We start from the raw sequence: 21321 nt of genomic DNA, 5'->3' as shown, positions 1-21321 counted from the left end.
TTACTAGAAAGCAATTTTATTGGCTGTTGAGGTCAAGAAAAACAAGATGACTCCTTTTCTTTTTTCTGTTTTCTTATCCCTTCACCCCCCCCTGCATCTAAGACTCCAATTTATCCAGATTTCATCTCAGTTTGATAAGAACTATGGGAGCAGTACATACATGGTGCTGAATGAATGGGAATTGATGACCTGTCCTCATAGTTGCAGCTGGGAGAGCACCTTTCTAATCACATAATCACAATCTAGGTGCTTAGTGATTGGATTGCACTTCGATGTTTCAGCATGCTATGGTCATGTGATTGCCGTTTGTGACCTTCAGTGCTGACCTCTGACAAGCAAAGACATTGGGGAAGGCAGCAGAAGGTTGCAAATGGGAACCACGTAATATCATGCTTAATGACAGTGCAGGTTTCACTTAATGACAGCAATTTAAGCGGCTATTACTAGGCAGTGTAATCATGTAATGTCGCGCTGTAAAATCATGTTGCTTAGCAATGGAAATTCTGGCTCTAATTGCTGTTATTAACCAAGGACTATCAATATCTTTAAGACATGGATTTAGCATTTGTATTCCAAGTCCCAGTTACCATCAACCACCTTGTTCAAGACTTTTACCAACTGACATACTGACACTTTTTAGAATTCTTTTGTACTTCTTTCTGAACATCATTTTTTAAAAAGGTGAATTACACCACAATTTAGTTTCCCACACTGGCAAAACAAGAATGAACATGAAGAGCAGTAGTTAGAGACCAGAAAAGGGGCCAGGCAGGACCATATTGACAAAGCCAATAGCAGTCACAGAATTGGTAACTCTAAATACTTCATTGCCGGGGCTTCCTCCATTTTCATCAATGCAACCCACTTTGTTTGCAAGGGGTGATTGAAGATATGATCAAGCAATCACAAAAGCCCTAGTAGCAGATTACCTAAGCTCATACTTGGGATGCCTTAGCCCCAAGATTCAGGTGAGGACAAGTAGACATATGCTGAAAGAACATTTACTGGAATGTACTCTCATCAGGAGAGTCATAAAAGTCATTTTACTTTTATTTCATCCAATTATGTCCATAAAAGTCATTTTATTTTTATTTCATCCAATTATTTCCAATTCTCGGAGATCTCCTGGAGAATCCCTGTAGTTTTCTTGGCAAGGATTTTCAGAAATGTTTTGCCATTGTCTCCTTCTTTGGAGTGAGAGGAATGACTGGCTCAAGGTCACTTAGCTAGCTTCTTGCCCAAAGCAGAAAAAGGGTGACTCTGTACTCTCAATTAATTAATTAGGTGCCATCAAACAGGGTTTGACTTGAGCTGACAAAATTACAGTATGGGCAAATGTTGTATGGGCAAATGTTGCTGTCCTGACTTTAATGATTGTTATTTCTCCAAGAATTCCTGTAAAGTCTGCGATTTAATCCTCCATATTCCTTTTCTTCTACTACTTCAAATATGTCAAGCAACGAAAGAGCAGCCATCCTTTCTTTGCTCTCAGAGAAATTGATTACTTGTACCATCGACTCTGAAAAGTATCGATCTTCTGTAGAATTTGAAGTATCTATTTTTTTTTACTAGATATTTAGAAACCAAGAAGAATATGGAACTAGATTGAAGCCCTTGAAAACCATATTGTCCTTTTATTTTTTAAGGCAGTGTAGAACATATCTTTCAGGATTTTACATCTTGGAGAATTTTCTTCTCACCTGAAGAGTAAGGAAGATCCTTGAATGCCCTGATTTAAGAAAAAACTGTCAAGACCAGTTTTTGTCTTACCAATCCTTAAGGAAATAGATTCTCCTTGTCCTCCTCTTGTGCCTCCTCTTTCTGCCCCCACATCCACTCCAGCAACCTGCAATGATTGGTGTTTTGCAAGGCCCTGGCCTTTGAAAGACTGCTAACACGTCAATCTAAAGTGATGAAGAGTTGAAGTCTCTCACAAATCAATCATCTCTTGGTTCTTCAGTTCTGGAAATAGCCGAGAGCCAAGGAACTGAGGTGGGGGAAAGGAGGAGAGACCAGCTGAGCTTAGGAGAAGTGGAGATGCCCTGGGGATTCTCTCTGCTTGCCAATCTGCTGCACTGTCACTGACCCTCTGCGTTTTTGTGCCCACTAGACGCAGCAGCCCCGCTTGTTCCGGCAAGTCTGTCTCTCGTGTCAAAATAGTGATTAATGGTTTTGTGGCAATGTTTGTGGTAAGCATATGCAGTGCTTCTCCATAGAAGTCTTCGGAAGCTACTTGATTGCTCTTTAAGAAAGGAGTGATGCTGCTCCAAGTTCAAAGCCCTTGACTAAAGATGTGCCCCCCAATCACTTTCTCTCCCTCTCTCTCTCTCCACCCCCTCTCCGGCCACTTTGAAATTCCCCAAGCTTTCCTATCTTAATATCCCAGCTGTACAATTAGTCCCAGTGACATGACTCAGCAAAATGGTTGCAGTCATACATAACTTATTTCACTGCTTGCACTTAGACTTATATACCACTTCATAGTTCTTTACAGCCCTCTCTAAGTGGTTTACGGAGTCAGCATGTTGCCGCCAACAATCTGGGTCCTCCTTTTAGCGACTTCAGAAGGCTGAGTCAACCTTGAGCCCTGTTAGGATTGAACTCCAGGCTGTGGACAGTTAGCCTGTGTTACTGGATTCTACCTGCTGTGTCATCATGGCTCAGTGGTGAGAATGCAATTCAAGCTTTGTTCCCATTGCCTGAATTACTTCATGTGTTTTTGCTGGATGTTCATCCCACAAAGCACTTGAAGATTTGGCTTCTCCTGATAATCTTCTTTCAGTTCTTTCATTTCTCTTACGTTTAGCCATTGCCCCAAAATATAACTTAAATTTAAAAATTAAGTTTATAACATTAATTCCACATGGTATAGTAAATATAATTAGATTACAGATGCTGGCTCCCTCGTGTGGTGAAATGCCACTATTAATTATAAACAGCAAAGAAATATTCTCCTTTATTCATTTCAAATAGGAAAGAAAGAGGCTTCAAGGAAATCTTGTTTAGAAGTACAATTTGATGAGCATGTCATAAAACATCTTTTTCAAAATTCCTTTTATATATGTTTTATTAAAAATGTGCAAAATGTTCACAAAATACAGTTCTTTTGTGATGCTTATTAAAACAGTAACTACAGAAACTTCTAATATCTCCTAGTTTTTATATTATCTAATATATTCTAATTCTAACACTAATATCTAATACCTAATATTGCTTAGTTCTAATTCTATGTAATATCTACTATCTAATATATCCTAATTCTAGTACTAATATCCACTAAGTAATATATCCTAGTTCGAATACTAATATCCACTATTATAATATATCCTAGTTCTAATACTAATATCTACTATTTAATATCGCTTAATTCTAATACTATCTAATATCTGTTATCTAATATATCCTAGTTCTTATACTATCCTCTATCTACTATGTAATATGTCCTAGTTCTAATACTCTCTGATCTCTATTATCTAATATCTATCCGCTTGATAGGAATAACATAATACAAGCCATCATTTGCTAAATATGCTATTTGAACCAAACAGTTTTTCCAACAGAAGCCTTTTCTTTTCTGGCGGTATCTTCGGTGTGGTTTCTTCACCGGGAGTTGAAGTCTTGTCCTTTGGTCTTTCGTTTGGAAATTTAGCAAATGAGGGCTCATAATTGGTGACAGGATCTTCCAAAAAGTGGGTTAATTCACCCTGTTGCCGGTTTCTTGGTCTTCCACTGCATGGCATCCTTGGTTTGACTAAGGGACCAGTTGAGGGATATCCCTGATGCAAATTTTCAGTGGCTTCTGTAAATACATAGTGTTTTTTCAAGGTGGATGGTCTATGCCTTGGTATTGCTGTTATTACTTCCTTACAAATAGCTTCTTTTGCCTCCTTATCTGCTTTGTTTTCCTCTTTTTCCATTGCAACTTCCAAATTGTGATTTATAGGAAAAAATGATGGTTCAGCCTTTAATTTATTAAATTCTTCTTCAAATAAGTCCAACCCTTGCCTTTCCCTCCTGCTCTTCTGTCTTTCTCTCTTTTCATACTGGATGTTTTCTTCTATCCTTGATTCGATCTCTTCACTTTGTAATCCTGAAAAAAATGTTATTTCAACAGTAACTATTTAGGAATATGCATTATCTGTTAGACAAACAATAGTAACAAAAGCACATTATTCTATCTACTCTTACAAATTACTTAAAGTGGCATCTTCAGTTTAAATAAATTGTCCAGGAAACATGCCAAGTTCTGTATTTCTTCTGAAGAATAGACATTATTCACAGCAACACAGAGCACTTGTAAAATAAAATAAAGTATTATACGACTCTGTTTGAATCCTTAAGCAAAGGTATGTCTTGTGATTGTTTTTTTAATAGTCAGTTATGCTTTTTACCCATGAATGTCCCATTTGAAATGTTGTGCACAGGTAATATTTCAGGGAGATGAACTCCTGTTTCAGGTTCAATGTTGGCTTTCAATTCCTAAAAAGTCACAGAAAAAAACATATAAGACCATATTATCTTTTGTGTATGTAAGTGATAAATTAAATCTTCATTAATAGCCTCCCTTACACATCAACTGCAGATTTATCTATAGTCATCGTCCTTTGTTTCATTTTACTCCATCTAATAAGGTATCTATCTAAGCTCTCCCAATGTTGTATTAACATAGATTTAAATTATAATCCAAGTTAGGAAAACATAAATAAATAAGTGATTTTTTAAAAATTATTTGTTAGATCTCACGTTTTTTTCAAGACTTCCTTATTTCCTCCAATATTTCTTTTGAATAGAAACTCCAGATTATTTAATTGATATTCACTGAAAAACAGTTGCCTAGGGTATTGTGAGTCAAGGTGGATTTTATGTACATCTCTCTTGTCCTATTCAGCATTTTAATTAATATCAGAGAACCGGTGACCCATTGGGTCATTTTTTCAGAGGTATCACCTTACCACATCCCCCAATGCCTTCAACAATAGCAAAGTTTTTAATGTACTGTCTTCACTAGAAAAGTTGTTAAAAATTTAGGGAGATATTCAGAGCTGTATTTGCCTTGAAAATGGGCACGGTCAAAGCTTATAAAGAAAGGAAAAAAGCAACGATTGCTAGCACAATAAGCCCTATACCAGGGGTGTCAAACTCGCAAGGTCACATGATGTGTTGTGACGTATCGTGACTTTTTTTTCCTATTGCCAGCAATGGGGTGCGCGCAATTTCAACATGACGCATCCGGCTTGTGGGCCAGCAGTTTGACACCCCTGCCCTATACGGATCAAAGACAAGCCAGGAAAGAGAGATAAAGAGGACTTCAGGAATCTTTTATTTCTTTCTTTAACATATTTATAAAGCTCCCTGTCTCATGCATGTGACTGGGCAACACACAACATTCACTCAAAGTCATTATAAGCCATTAAAAACAATGTAAAAACTACAAATATAATCAAAGGCTTTTAAGAGTTCATTTACAATCCTACATATTACATAGCCATTCTTGCTCCCCATTTCGGTAGGATCACCAAGCCTGCTGACAAAACCGTATTTTAAGGGCTTTCCAAAAGTGGATAGTGTTAAAACTGTCAGTCTCACAATCCATGGATTGTCCCATGTTTTAACTAGTTCTTAGTAAAACATTTTCTTAACTATCCCAAGGATTTCCTACTAATTCAAGAAATTTTAAAGCTGTATCTTTTAGCTTTTTTTTCAGCAACAAAGTTATGTTTATAACATAGTTATCAATTGTCTGCAAAAGAACCTCTCCAAAAATCTTACTATAAGATGCATGTTACAAGAAGGAAATTATCAGCAGAAACAAAACTTACAAAGGATCAGAAGTTAAGAACGATAAAAGGCTTGTTCAGCTGTTCCATACCTCGTGGAAGGTCATTCGACTTCCTTCAGGCTCACCCTTCCCAAGAGTCCTGGGTTTTAGGCTGATATTTACCTGGATAGCTTTGCTGACTTTAACAACTATGAAAAGCCAATAAATAGATAAACATGTCATATGCATGAGAGACATCAGTGTTAGGAAAGTGGATTTGGATTTCTTAGTAAATATCCATAAAACTCTTTGCCCTTATTTCTCACATCTAGAGAGAATTATGAGAATGATCCTGTTTAATCAGTATTGGTGACCATTAAATAATGAGATCACAAAATGCAGTATTGCCATATTAAAAAAGAAAATAGAGCCAGGATTGGAAATATTTTTGATGAGTCAAAAGAATTATCATATTTTTATTTCACAAGAAAGTATGAAAGAAACTCTGTGCTACCTTTTGGAGAAAAACAGGAATCAGCTTTCTCTGACTGACTTTTATCCATCCGGCGTGCATAAATATTTGTTATGCTTAGTTCTCGTTCTCTTTCCTAAAGAAATGCATTATTCAATTTATGTTGATAATATAGTTTATTTTATAAATGTCAGTTCTTCACAGATCATACATTTTACTGCCTAACTCCCGCAAATATCTCACATTGATCTGTATTTTAAATATTTGCTGCTGTATAATTTGGCCAAATAATTCCTTTTGTTAATATTCTGAAGCATAAGTATCCTTTTTTTCTATAACTGTAAAGTTTTTGACCAGATTTTTCTATTTTTATAATTCATAAACCATTAATTTAATTTGACCTTAAAGATCCTTCCAAAATATTTTGATACAAAATAGATATGACATTAACAAAGTATATAGTATTAAATATGTCTTATAATTACAATTTTAAAATAAACTGTTTCTCAATTTTCTATCAATACAGGCCATGATTACCATCTTTAAAAAGCATATTATTTTCATGTTGGGATATACTTTTCAAGTAGTATTTTTTTCCTACAAATGGTAAAGTGCAAATGTCCTAACATAAATTAATACATTTCTGCAATCTATACTTTAGATCAGTGGTTCTCAACCTGTGGGTCGGGACCCCATTTGGGATCGAATGATCATTTCATGGGGGTTGCCAAACAATGCAGTCCGCCATTTTTCCCCCTTTTGTTTGGCCATGCCCCTGGCACCCGGTGATGTATAAGTGGTTGGGGGTCACTACAACATGGGGAACTGTATTATGGGGTCGCGGCATTAGAAAGGTTGAGAACCACTGCTTTAGATAGCTACAGGCTGAAGGGAAGTCCCAGAGAAAGAAATAGACTTACCTCAAATGATCATTTTGTGAATAGCACCTTGGATGCCTTCTGTAGTAAGAGAGTTTTAATTTAAGCTTTTAAATACCTTAAGTTTCAGCTTCAGCGACTCGATTTCTAGTTGTAAATTTGCAGTGCTTGACTGAGCTTCAGTTGTCATTTTCTTCGCAACTGCTAACTGATGATTAAAGAAAGTAGTATTCAACGACATCTGCTTTTCTAGATCCTGAGCAGATTAGAAATAAACCATCAATATGATTAGCCAATATTTACAATCATACAATACTGAATTGGAAATTAGAGAAAGCAACTGAAATTTTAGCAAATGTTTCCAAAAAGATGAAAATCTCTATCTCAGTTATAATATCACAATTTTTGAAATGGGAATCGGTTCACCTTGTGAAAGAAAAATATGGAAAATAATCTATATCTACATTTTTGTAATATATAGAGAGATTTTGATTTTATTGATTGGTAAGAAAACTTTTCCCTAAAAACTGCCTGATTACATAGTTGTGCAGCTTCTCTTTGTCTTTCAGAACTGATACAAGCTTTGTGAAAAGCTGGCATTATACCAAAAGATCCTATTGTATCTATTTTCCTAGAGCTGGGTGGAAGAAAGAAGTCATTGGTAAAAAGTCATACAGCTAGACAAGCTAGTCTGTGTCAGGAAATTAAAGCTAGACTGTTCACAGCCTATCACTATTATGTTTTATTGGTAAAGCTTGGTAAAAAGTATTCTAGCAATAACGTTTGATAATAGTTTTGCAAAGAATGAAGCGGGAAACCAAATGCAGCACATCTATGTCTCTAATTGCTGAATACAAATAGATTTCATTGGAAACTAGAGCTTTGAGGAAGCTGTTCTTGTTTCTAAATTTTGTATGTGCAAAATTGATGTTCCTCCTTGAGCAGGTTTTCTGTTAATTTCAATATCAAAGGAATCTTGGAGACTTGAGGATGGTTCCTGTAGGGAATGGTGCGTACTGGAGGCTGAAGCAAGTCAGTTTAAAGCATTTCTTTACAGGGCTCTCCCAGAGCCGAGCTACGTTGTTCTAAGCAATGTAACTTGCACGTTACCTGGATTCTCTTGTCACTGGCTTCCAATTTTTGGGTATATGATGTTAATTTACGCTTTAGGTCTTCTCTGTCTTCAAGTTTCTTCTCTTCAGAAAGTTTCTTCAACGCCCGCAAGGTGTCCGTTGTTTTTAACAGTTCTGCCTCAACCTCTCTCAGCTTGTTGGAAGCCCTACGCTCTTTTTCCTGAGATGTCCTGAGAAACGATCTCAGAGTCAGCACTTCATTAGACTGCGTGGCCAAAAGATCAGGAAGGTTAATCTCTGCATTTTATGTTTACTAATTGCTTTTAAATGTTGAGACTGAAGACGCTTCAAGATTTTATTTTCCACAGTATAAATGTCTCCAGTTTATTCCGCACAACAGCCACTTCATTTTTCAGTTCTTTAATGTTGTGGTCTGTTGCTAACAATAGACGGGAAGCCACGTTATGGTCAGTCGTCAATGTGGTCTTCTGCTGATGTTTCTTTTTAGGCAATGTTTTACCTCCTACATTAAAGAAATATCAAGATGGCATATAAGATTGAGCAAAGTAAGAATCACATTACCTTTACGTAAGCTTCAGAGCCAAATGCTCAAATAGGTATTCACTGCATGGATCTGCTTATTTTTATTGAGTCAATCTCTGATGCAACTATTTATTGATCAATCTATTCTGAAAATTATACTTGAACTCTCATAATATTAGCTTTCATAACTGCTATACTCACATACTATGCTAAAAGAGTATTTAGACAACTTTACGTTGCATGGACTTCTATTCCTAGAACTCCTTAGTCATTCGTGCCTAAAGCAGGATTGCTAGGTCAGCACCCTAAGCACTATACAAAACTGCATAGACAGATGGATTGATAGACACACACACACACACACACAAATACACACCATATCTAAATACTGATAAAATACTGAAAGTAATGGAGTCAAAAAAAATGTAAGAGTGACCACTCAAATTTGCAAACTCCTTTTCTTTTTCTGGACCCCACTCCCCGTCCCTTAGTGTAATTATTGAAATCATGTGACACTGACATCTGTATGACCATGACAATGGTGAACTATTCCTGTCACCAATGACTGGTGAATTGTACCCATCAACACAACCCCTATAACCTGGAAGGAAGAATTACTGACCGAGAGTGTTCAAATCAATACAGTTTAAATACTTTTAATAACATTTGTGTGACTTCCAAAAATATAGTATACTTTCCGAAGTATAGAAGTGTCAGTCTACTCACAATAGTGTATTTATTGCACAACAGCTTCTTTTTCAGGAAAGGCCAAGCTGCAATTAGTTCGGTTGTAATCTGCCAACCACACTGAATGCAGGCGTGTTCTGTGTGACCAATGGCTTTCTTACCTTTTGCATGGAGATGGTTTTCTTTTTTCTTCTCTGGTAAGTTCCATTCTGTAGTTTCTGGCTGCTGGAGCAACGGAATGGTGAAGCTGCCACCCTCTTCGCTTGTGGGGGTTTCAGAGGAATCTGAGGGAAAATCGTGGTAATAGAAGTTTAGAGAAGTTCCACAGTTGTTCTCTTCTGAACAAATGCTGTTGCTGCTGCCACAACAGCTGTTCTTGAAACATTATCACTAAAGTCATTGGAGCAGTGAAGTTGAGCACTTCCAGACTGGCTGGAATTTTTGCTACAGTTACTGTCTTTACTGCTTTACTGTGTTTGTTGCTCTTACTAAGCCTACCTGGAGAATCGTTTGAGCTTCCACTTTTTCTACATTCTCCACATGTCTTCTCCTCTTGGGTGGTATAACGAAGGGATGTATCTGAAGAAACCATCATTCCACCAATGGCAGGGAAGGCTGTGAATAATACTTTAAATTTCCCAGAGGAAATGACACTGTAGTCAGACAAGGAAACAGTGTATGATGTCAACATTTAATTAAGGCTTCATCTAATACAGGTGTCAAACTCACAACGTCACGTGATGTGTCGCAACATATTGCAACTTTTTCCCATTGCCAGCAATGGGGTGGTTGTGGTTTCAGCATGACGCATCTGGTCCACAGGCCGGCATTTTGACACCCCTGATCTAATACGTTTAAAATTTGTTTGCTCTGATTCTGAACCAAAAAAGATCAGCACAATTTTGGTCCCTTGCATTATATTATTCACTTCTTAAACAATTGATGTTTATTATGCCTTCAGAGCCCTGAGTTCTTTCATGGAGCAAATAAGACTAAAATGATAGTATTACGTTTCATAGAATGCCTGGACTGACATTCAAATTAATGGATGAATGGAGTTGGAATTGACCGTAGAGGTCTTCAATCCCAATCCCTTGCTCAAGCTTTCATCCAGCTACTTTTGGAAAACATGATAGAGAGAAAAAGTGTTCCTGATAAATGAAGATCAAAAAAGTAGCAAGTTATTCCTTGCTCATTCAGAAACTCCCCAATATTCAAGATTCACCTTCTTTCAATGGTGGGATTCAGCCAGTTTGCAGCTCTTTGGCAGAACCGGCACCGTTTTAAAAACAAGTACGTTTTAAAATGTGGTGTGGAAAAATGAAAATAGGTGCACAATGCCTTTTGGTTATCCCTACCTACTTGAAACCTCTTATTTCAGATGGGTTTGAGTTCTTTTGATCGGGGAGCAAAAACAGCCTTTGCATACAGCTATTCTGAATAAACAGACAAACAAGAGAAGCACTCCAGAAATGAGCAGGGCTTATTTCTAAGAGGAATTTTAGTTTGAAGGATAGTTTCTTAAGACCTACATGGCTTATAACACTCATTTTGTCCCCAGGCCCCCACCACAAAAATGAAAAATGAAGACTCTGGTTTTCTTACTTCATTCACTTGGGAGGAGATGTTGTTGAAGAAGTGGAAAAAAGCGTCTGGGAAGCTACCTATAGCTCAAGATCATTTGCAGAGATTAGTTTCCCTGTTTTGTAATCCACTTATCTTGGAGTAAGCCAACTGATTTTTAGAAGAAATTAAGGAGAGAAAAGTTGTATGTTACTTATGTATCATATATGCAACTGGCTTAAGGAAAAGAGAGAGGCAGAAAAGAGAGTTAGTATTGAAAAATGACCTTGGATAATAAACGTAGGAACAAAAGTGGGGATAAATATAGCAGTTTTAAAAATAAAAAAATAGTCTGAGGATTTTTGCAGGAAGAGAATGAAAAAGAAAAAAAGGTTAGTCCCCATTGCTGAAATAAATTCATCCGTAAATAAGAAAATATGATCAAGGCAACTTTTAGAAAGACAAATGACAAAGCAGTTGGAAAGAAGGTTCTGAGCCCAACATATATTTAAATATATATTTAAAACCAAATTAAAAACTAAAGAAGCAAAAAAATAGTTTCACTTCCTTTGAAAGAAATAAAAAAAGTGTGAACAAACAAATGAAAGGAGGAAAGAAAAAATCTAATTGAGGCAGAGATTGTGAATGCTCAGTTATCATGGATGAGAAATTAAGTGTAAAAAAGGTACATAAAATGGAAAAAAATCTGAGTCTATGGGCTAAGTACCAAAATCTTCATGGTACGTTATTTAAACATGCAGATAACACACACAAACAGATAAAATAGAAAGGAGAAATGAAATGCATAAAAATAGTTTCTAAATATTCCTTTGTTGTACAACATTTATAAACATTAACATTTTGGGGTATTTCTGACTTCAGTTCTTTAATACGTGGGACATAGGAAAATGTGTTATGAGAATTGCACGGTTTCAGCGAGGCACACCATTATGTCCATGGATAATGCCTCAGTGGTACAAATGCCTACTTTGCTGACTGGAATCTGGACAAAATGGAAGTTGACAGCACAATTCAACTTGGAGGGGAAATGTAGCTGCTCCATTTTCCATGTCCCTAGCAGGAGCTCTTCTACCAGTCCTTTATCTTCCACGTGTTTTTGCTTCCCTTTAACTGTTGCTATCTTTGCTTACCCACAACCCGAAACAAGCACTCCTCGATTGCCCAGAGAACAGAAATCAAAGTGCCCACTAAGCATCCAGGGTTTACACTTCCCTCCTACGATGCCAGGCAGAGACTTCTACCCGTGGTCAGTTTATTCACGTTACCCAGTTCTTGGGCTTCGTTGGCAGAGAAGTTGATGTTTAGATCTTTGCTACCATGGCAACTAGAGAACTTCTTCTCTGAGCATCATGGGACTTGTAAGGCAAAGTTGAATGGAAGGAAAAGGTAAGATGGCAGATGTTAAGGAGGCGTTTTCATAACTCTGTCATCTCCAGTTTCCTTCCCGCTCCTCACTGCAGTCATTCAATAAATCCTGGCCTATGAAACAGCTCCTTTTTCTTGATTTAATCAAAAAGAAAACAAAATTAAACCCACTTTTTAAGAGCATTTTATAAATATTATAATTCTCCTTGGTAAATATCTATCCTATCAAGCAAGCCCCAAAAAGTATGTAAAGATATGCATGCCTACTTTAGTGTAGGCTCCACCGAGTACAATGAAATTTGGTCTGGGTAAATTGATGGAGGGTATAAATTTATATATGATAGAAAGAACTGTAAAATGCATGTTAGGGGAACAAGTTTATTGGGACAATCTAAGATCACAAAATTGAGTTTTTCGCGCCGTCAGGCTTCTCTCTCCTACCCGCTCTTCGGGCTGCCTCCGCGACTCCTGGGGCTGTGTCGGCCTTCCCCTCCCGTCCCTTCCCGCTGCCTCGCCTCGCCTCGCCCCACCCAGAGAGAGAGCGCACAGGGAAAGAAGCCGGGCCGGGCGGGCTGTCCTCCCGCCGCTCCTACGGACGCCGAACGCGGTGTGGCCGGGGAGCGTCGGGGGACGTTCATTTGGCAAGGTGATAAAAATTGGAAGAAGAAAGGAGTTTTGATCGATTTTTAGCAACCTCATCATTATCTGCTCGTAATCTGGTCCTTCAGACTCTTCAACGATGCACTCTTCATTCCAGTAACCGAGTCCATCCATTTTGCTGCGGGTCACCCTGTTCTTTCCCCTTCCACATTTCCTTGCGCTAGAACCTTCTCCAGAGGGCTTGGTCTTTGCATAATGTGTCCGAAGTGGGATAATTTGAGTCTGGTCATTGGTGCCTTGAGTGAAAACTCTGAGCTGATTTATTTGATGATTGACTGATTTGTTCTCTTGCCTGACCATGGTTTTCTCAGGAGTTTTCTCCAATCCCAAAAGTAACTTTCTCTTAGGAAGATACCAGTTAGTGTTTAAGCTTTTAAACCTGCATTTAATTACAGACTTCAAACAAAAAGTCAGAGGAAACTGATATAGTGTAATTTTAAATTGCAGTAAGATTTTTCCAAACAGGGCATTTTTCCCTTTTCCATCCAGTTTTTAAGAAAAACACAACTAAGAAAACTAAAGGATTTTTATGTGAATGCTGTTGGGTGACCATTACCTGTAATATGCTGCTAGGAAAAAATGAAGACATAGTTGCTCCTTTAGCTAGTGGTCACCTTGAACCATAAGTTGAGTGGCAAATGAATAAGAATAAGAATGATGATGTCCAGAAAGAGGATATGACAATTCTTGTAGACAGCAGAAAAGCAGAGAAAGAATTGGAGAAAATAACAAAATTCAAAGACCAGTAAACAGAATTAGAATTATTGTAGCAAAAGAGAGCAAAATTAATAGGTGACTTGGATGCCATCCCAAAACAACTAGGACACCACTTAAATACCATCGGCACTGACAAAACCACCCTCAGTCAGTTGCCAAAGGCAGCTTTCCTTGGCACAGGTTCCATCCTGTGACAATACCTTTAACACTATCAAACATACCCAGGCCCTTCGGAAGGTCTTGGTAGGTGATAAAAAGCCACATCCAGTATAACATCTGGCTGACTGTGTGCTGAAGCATAGTAATAACGCATCTGCCAGGTCCTTGAGAAGGCCTGGATAGGTGGATGAAAATTCAAATCCAGTCTGGACATCTGGCTGACTGTGCAACGAGCCACAATTCTGCCAATGACATTTGAAATTATTATCTCTTCCAGCAAATAAGAAACTCCCAAAGAACTGAAGTGGGAAACCAAATGCAGCACATTTATGTCTCTAATTGCTGGATAACAATTTAAGAATCTGAATACAAATAGATTTCATTGGAAACTAGAGCTTTGAGGAAGCTGTTCTTGTTTCTAAATTTTGTATGTGCAAAATTGATGTTCCTGCTTGAGCAGGTTTTCTGTTAATTTCAATATCAAAGGAATCTTGGAGACTTGAGGATGGTGCCTGTAGGGAACGGTCCCTACTGCATGCTGAAGCAAGTCAGCTTAAAGCATTTCTTTATAGGGCTCTCCCAGAGCCCAGCTATGTTGTTCTAAGCAATGTAAGTTGCACGTTACCTGGATTCTCTTATCACTGCTTCCAATTTTTGGGTATATGATGTTAATTGTCTTCAGAAAATTTCTGCAACGCCCGCAAGGCATCCCTTGTTTTTAAGAGTTCTGCCTGAACCTCTCTCAGCTTGTTGGAAGCCCTGCGCTCTTCTTCCTGAAATGTCCTGAGAAGCGATCTCAGAGTCAGCACTTTATTAGACTGCGTGGCCAAAAGATCAGACAGGTTAATATCTGCATTTTTATTTTTACTAATTGCTCTTAAATGTTGAGATTGAATATGCTTCAAGATTTTATTTTCCACAGTAAATGTCTCCAATTTATTCCACAGAACAGCCACTTCATTTTTCAGTTCTTTAATGTCATGGTGTCTTGCTGACAATAGACGACAAGCCATGTGATGGTCAGTGATAAATGTGGTCTTCTGCTGAGGTTTCTTTTTTAAGCAATGTTTTACCTCCTACATTAAAGAAATATCAAGATGGCATATAAGATTGAGCAAAGTAAGAATCTCATAACTTTACCTAAGCTTCAGAGCCAAATCCACAAACAGATATTTACCGCATGGATTTGCTTATTTTTATTGAGTCAATCTCTGATGCAACTATTTATTGATCGACTTATTGTGAAAAATTATAGCTGAACTCTCATAATATTAGCTTTCATAACTGCTATACTCACATACTATGCTAAAAGAGTATTTAGACAACTTTACGTTGCATGGACTTCTATTCCTAGAACTCCTTAGTCATTCATGCCTAAAGCAGGATTGCAAAACTGTACAAAACTGCCTAGACAGATGGATTGATACACACACACACACACACACACACACACACACTCATACCATATCTAAATGCTGACAAAACACTGAAAGTAATGGACTCAAAATAATGTAAGAGTGACCACTCAAATTTGCCCACTCCTTTTCTTTTTCTGGACCCCATTCCCTGTCCCTTAGTGTAATTATTGAAGCCATGTGACACTGACATCTGTATGACCATGACAATGGTGAACTATTCCCGTCACTAAAAACTGGTGAATTGAACCCATCAACACAACCCCCATTACCTAGAGGGTAGAATTACTGACCAAAAGTGTTCATAGCAAAACATTAACATATTAATCAACCATATGCAGTTTAACTATGTAAATTATTTAACTAGATTTGTGTGACTTTCAAAAATATAGTATACTTTCTACAGTCTAGAAGTGTCAGGCTAGCTCACAAAAGTAGTGTTATAGCACAACTGCTTCCTTTTCAGGAAAGGTGTGTTCTGTGTGACCGGTGGCCTTCTTACCTTTTGCATGGAGATGGTTTCCCTTTTTCTTCTCTGGTAAGTTCTGTTCTGTAGTTTCTGGCTGCTGGAGCAACGGGTTGGTGAAGCTGCCACCCTCTTCGCTTGTGGGGGTTTCAGAGGAATCTGAGGGAAAATCGTGGTAATAGAAGTTTAGAGAAGTTCCACAGTTGTTCTCTTCTGAACAAATGCTGTTGCTGCTGCCATGACAGCTGTTCTTGAAGCATTATCACTAAAGTCATTGGAACAGTGAAGTTGAGCACTTCCAGACTGGCTGGAACTTTTGCTACAGTTACTGCCTTTAGTGATTTTGGTCCTCTTACTAAGCCTACCTGGAGAATCGTTTGAGCTTCCACTTTTTCTACATTATCCACATGTCTTCTCCTCTTTGACGGTATGATGAAGGGATGTATCATCAGAAGCCATCGTTCCACCAATGGCAGGGAAGACTGTGAATTATATTTTATATTTCCCAAACAAAATGGCACTGAAGTCAGACAAGAAAACAATGTATGATGTCAAGATTTTTTTAAGGCTTCATCTAACACGTTTAAAAGTTATTTGCTTTGATTCTGTACCAAAAAAGATCAGCACAATTTTGGTCCCTTGCATTATATTATTCACTTCTTAAAGAATTGATGTGTTTATTATGCCTCCAAAGCTCTGAGTTCTTTCACGGAGCAAAAAATACTAAAATAATAGTATTACGTTTCACAGAATGCCTGGACTGACATTCAAATAACAGAAAAAAGGGAGCTTAGAGGTCTTCTATCCCAATCCCTTGCTCAAGCTTTTACCCAGCTACTTTTGGAAAATATAATAGAGAGAAAAGGTGTTCCTGATATATCAAGGTCGAAAAAGTAGCAAGTTATTCCTTGCTCATTCAGAAACTCCCCAACATTCAAGATTATCCTTTTTTCTACACATTTTAAAAACATGTACATGCAGATAACACACACAAACAGACGAAGTAGAAAGGAGAAATGAAATGCATAAAAATTAGTTTCTAAATGTTCCTTTGTTGTACAATATTTATAAACATTAACATTTCGGGCTATTTCTGATTTCAGTTCTTTAGTCATTTAATTAAATACGAGTGACATAGGAAATGTATTATGAGAATCGCACGGTTTCAGCGAGTAACACAATAATGTCCACGGATAATGCTTCAGTGGTACAAATGCCTACTTTGCTGACTGGAAGCTGGACATAACAGAAGTTGACAGCACAATTCAACTTGGAGGGGGAAAGTAGCTGCTCCATTTTCCGTGTCCCTAGGAGGAGCTCTTCTACCAGGCCTTTATCTTCCATGTGTTTTTGCCTCCCCTTAACTGTTGCTATCTTTGCTTACCCACAACCCGAAACAAGCACTCCTCGTGCGCAACCACAAAAACACTCTAGTGGTAGATTATCTAAGCCCATACTTGGGGTGCCTCAGCTTCTGGCTGACTCAAGTTTCAGGTGAGGACAGGTAGACACATGCTTAAAGAAGATTGACTGGAATGTCCTCCTATCAGGAGAATCATAACTTTTATTTTTATTTCACCCAATTATTTCCAATTCTCAGAGATCTCCTGGAGAATCCCTGTAGATTTCTTGGCAAGGACTTTCAGAAATGTTTTGCCATTGCCTCCTTTGGACTGAGAGAAATGACTGACCCAGCTACCTTCTTGCCGAAAGCAGAACTAGAATCTACTGGTTTCCTTATGGATACCTTAACTGGTACACCAAACTGACTCTCAATTAGTTAATTGGGTGCCATCAAATGGGTTTGACTTGTGCTGACAAAATAACAGTATGGGCAAAGATTGCTCTCCTGGCCTTAATGACTAATGTTTCTCCAAGAATTTCTGTAAAGTCTGTGATTTAATCCTCTATATTCTTTTTCTTCTACCACTTCAACTGTGTCATGGAATGAAAGAGCAGTCATCCTTTCTTTGGTCTCAGAGAGATTGATTACTTGTACCATCGACTCTGAAAAGTATGAATCTTCTGTAGAATTTGAAGTATCTATTTTTTACTTAGAAAGTATATATTTTTTATTTAGAAACCAAGGAGAATATGGAACTGGATTGAAAATCATATTGTCCTTTTCTTTTTTTAAGGCAATGTAGAACATATCTTTTAGGGTTTTACATGCTGGAGAATTTTCTTCGGAACTGAAGAGTAAGGACGATAGATCCTTGAATGCCCTGATTTAAGAAAAAACTGCCAAGACCAGTTTTTGTCTTACCAATCCTCCTCTTGGGCACCCCATTATCCCCTCACAACGCGTCAATCTATAGTGAAAAATAGGTGAAGTCTCTTGCAACAGATACTCTCACAAACCATTCGTCTCCTGGTTCATCTGTTCTAGAAAACAGAGATGTCACCTTACCGGATTCCTCAATGCCTTCAACAGTAGCAGAGCTTTTATTGTACTGTCTACACTAGAAAAGTTGTTAAAAATTCAGGCTGATATTCAGAGATGTCTCAGCCTTGAAAATAGGCATGTTGAACTGTACAGCATGGTCAAAGATCGGCAGTTGACCAAAGGAAATGTTCTGTGACATGTTGCATTATGTTCTAAAATATCTTAAGATAATTTTATATTATAAAATACTTTATAAAATTTGCACAATTTCAATTCCACAGAAGACATGGATTCTGGATTTTGGACCGTAAGTAAACCCATTTCAGGTATCTTGGTACAAAAATGATTGTCCTATAATGCACTGTTTTCCCAATTAAAACTTTCACAGAGACAAACTGGAGAGCTTTAATAGTATATCAGTCTGACTACCTTCATAAACAGAGTCCCCAAGACCTTGTTTAAAAGAAAACACATAGATATAAAGGAAGAAAAACAGCAACGAATCCTAGCACAATACGGAGAAGCATGTATGGATCTAAGACAAGCCAGAAAAGAGAAAGAGTACTGCAGGAATCTTTTATTTATTTATTTAGTACATTTATAAAGCTGTCCATCTCATGCATGTGACTGGGCAAAACACAATATTCAGACAAAACCATTATAATGAATTAAAACTGTTATGTATTGATATCAGGAGTTAATGTGTTTTTGTTTAAATGTACCTCCAACTGTTTTGGAGGGAAAAGTTAATTTCAGGTTTGAGTGGGAAAACACCGTTTGAATTGATTGGTCGCCGCCTAGAGGCAGCAAATATAAATAGCCGTCATTCTGTTTTCTGTTGCAATAAATCTTGTTGTATTAACCGGATCTGGTTAATGCCTCCAAAAACCCACTACGCAGTAAAAACAATTTAAAAACCTTAAATATAATCAAAGCCTTTGGAGAGTTAATTCAAAATCCTACATATAACAGAGCCATTTGCAGTTCCCTATTTCTGTAGGATCACCAAGCCTGCTGACAAAACCATATTTTAAGGGATTTTCAACAGTTAATAGACTCAGAACTGCCATCTTCCCACCTCCTGAAAAAGATGACAGCTACACCAAAACCTTCCCTGAACTTCCTCACTGAGCATGCAAGTGGATGAGAAATAGTTTTGTTTGGAGAATTGCTTTGACTTTTTTTATGGCTGGCTTTGTCTTGGCATGTTGGCTGAAGTAGCCATTATATCTTCAGCAAACCATACACAGAAACAAACTGGGTGATTTGGGGCTAATCACCCTCTGTCTACTCTAGGAAGAAGGCATGTGGTAGTGGAAAGGCTGTTCCTGGGGGGGATGAGTGAAAAACACCCAGAGTCTCTACTTCCAGCAAGGTCACATCATCTCAGCTGCTCAGAGAAAGCAAGCCAGAAACTACAGGTATTTGTTACACAAGTGTGCTCTCACGCTCAGGTTATCGTCACTTACTCACACCCTCATATCCCTGGAAAATTGGCACACTCAAACCAGTTTCAACTGAACTCTGAGGCACAAATGGCTCTTTAAAATACACAGAGACCCAGTGAATAAAAAATAACAGCAGACTTTGACTGATTATGAAGTAGATCTATTTAGTTTTACACACATGCACACAAAAACACACTCATCCGTACTTACCCCACATCCACAACTAGGTTGCTTGGCATTAGCCAGAGGGACAGAAGCTGCCAAGTCCTGATCCAAAAATGACCCCAAAGTCTGGGCAGGCCTCAGGATCTCTTTTGATCCCTCAGTGTTGATGGGAGAGGCTTCCCATGCAGGCCCAACTCCTTGGTTGCCAAATGTGGTGAGGGGCTTGCTATGTGCTCAGGCCAAACTTTTGTTCTTTCCTTCATGCCTTGGTTCTTTTTCCTGGCTTTTCTCTACCCTGCTTACATGCGTTCACCACTGTTAGTTCTGGTGGCTTCGGCCTAGGTTGACATATTGCTCACTTAACAAACAGTTGTTTTGCATTCAGAGATCAGATGCTCCTCCCAAATTACTTACAGCCCAATTCCAGAGTTCTGATGCTGTTTCCCCCCCACACTGTCACATAACTCTCTTTAAGGCCAATTACAGTGTATTTTCCAAGAAACCAGACTTTGGGGCAGGTTTCTGCCAACAAAATGGCCGTAAGAATGCATTGGCTTGCTTAACAAATACAGTGTTTAATGATCGCATCATTTGCTTTATAACTGGGCCTTCACTTCAGAAACACTGCAAAAATGTGGTAAAATCAGGTTGATAACATGGGTCCCTTGATTTATGACCATCGTAACCTATGATGGAAATTCTGAGCTCCATTGAATCATAATTTGAGGACTGTGTATATTGGATAGCAGCAGCCTCATAGGACAATGTTAGATAATCCCTTCAATGGCAATGGCATGGGGATTCTTTTATACCACCTGGGACAAGGCAATGGTAAACCACTTCTGTATTTCATTCAAAATGCAGAGCTAGACAAAAGGGTGAAAAATGGTTATATGCACTCTTTTTATTAATTCAACCTATATGTAGCATACAGGGCAGGCGGGATTGAGAAAAAAATAATTGTGGCTTTAAATTTGGAAGAAGAAACAGCAATAATGTGATCTTGAACTATATGTACTTGTAGTGGGGTGGGCAGCTATAGTATATAAATTTAAGAAATAAATATATAAATTTGCCTGATATTAACACTTTTTGCTTCAAAATACACAATTTAACTCATTTGTATAATGGCAGCATGGCATGAAGTAATAGTTTTATTTCCACAGCCAGACTTTGGGGTATACCAAATTAAAAGGCTCTAGAAGTCATCAAAATATAAGGCGGTTTATCCTGTAACAAAGGACTTTTGAATTTAGTGGGATTTGTTAGTAATTATCCATAAAACTCTTCTCCCCTTATCTCTCATATCTAGAGAACATGATGAGAATCAGCACTGATAACTATTAAATAATGAGCTCACAAAATTAGTATTGCCATTTTAAAAAAGCAAATAGAGCAGTGATTTGAAATATTTTTTGACGAATAACATAATTATCATATTTCTTATTTAACAATAAAGTATGAAACAAACTTTCTGCTACATTTTGGAGAAGAACATGAATCACCTTTCTCTGGCTGACCTTTACTCATCCGATGTGCATAAAT

The 21321-nt window shown here is 37.8% G+C and overlaps 1 protein-coding gene and 1 pseudogene across 1 annotated transcript in view; both read right to left on the bottom strand.

The window, feature by feature from the left end:
* LOC120304729 (lebercilin-like protein) overlaps positions 1-20325 on the bottom strand; it is a 47735-nt gene extending 27410 nt beyond the window's left edge. The window contains exons 1-2 of the mRNA XM_039335651.1: positions 19822-20325; positions 15814-15936 (exon numbers count right to left, since the gene is read on the bottom strand). Coding sequence (XP_039191585.1) covers positions 15814-15936; positions 19822-19828 — 130 coding nt within the window. The 5' untranslated portion in view covers positions 19829-20325. The remainder of the gene's footprint in view (positions 1-15813; positions 15937-19821) is intronic.
* On the bottom strand, positions 3214-11119 carry LOC120304728 (annotated as a pseudogene).
* Positions 20326-21321: the final 996 nt, after the last annotated feature.

This window comes from Crotalus tigris, unplaced genomic scaffold (assembly GCF_016545835.1).
Source record: "Crotalus tigris isolate CLP2741 ecotype Arizona unplaced genomic scaffold, ASM1654583v1 scf7180000017644.4837335, whole genome shotgun sequence".
NCBI lineage: Eukaryota > Metazoa > Chordata > Lepidosauria > Squamata > Viperidae > Crotalus > Crotalus tigris.
Note: the sequence above shows the minus strand (reverse complement) of the source record. Positions and strands in the feature narration are given on the sequence as shown.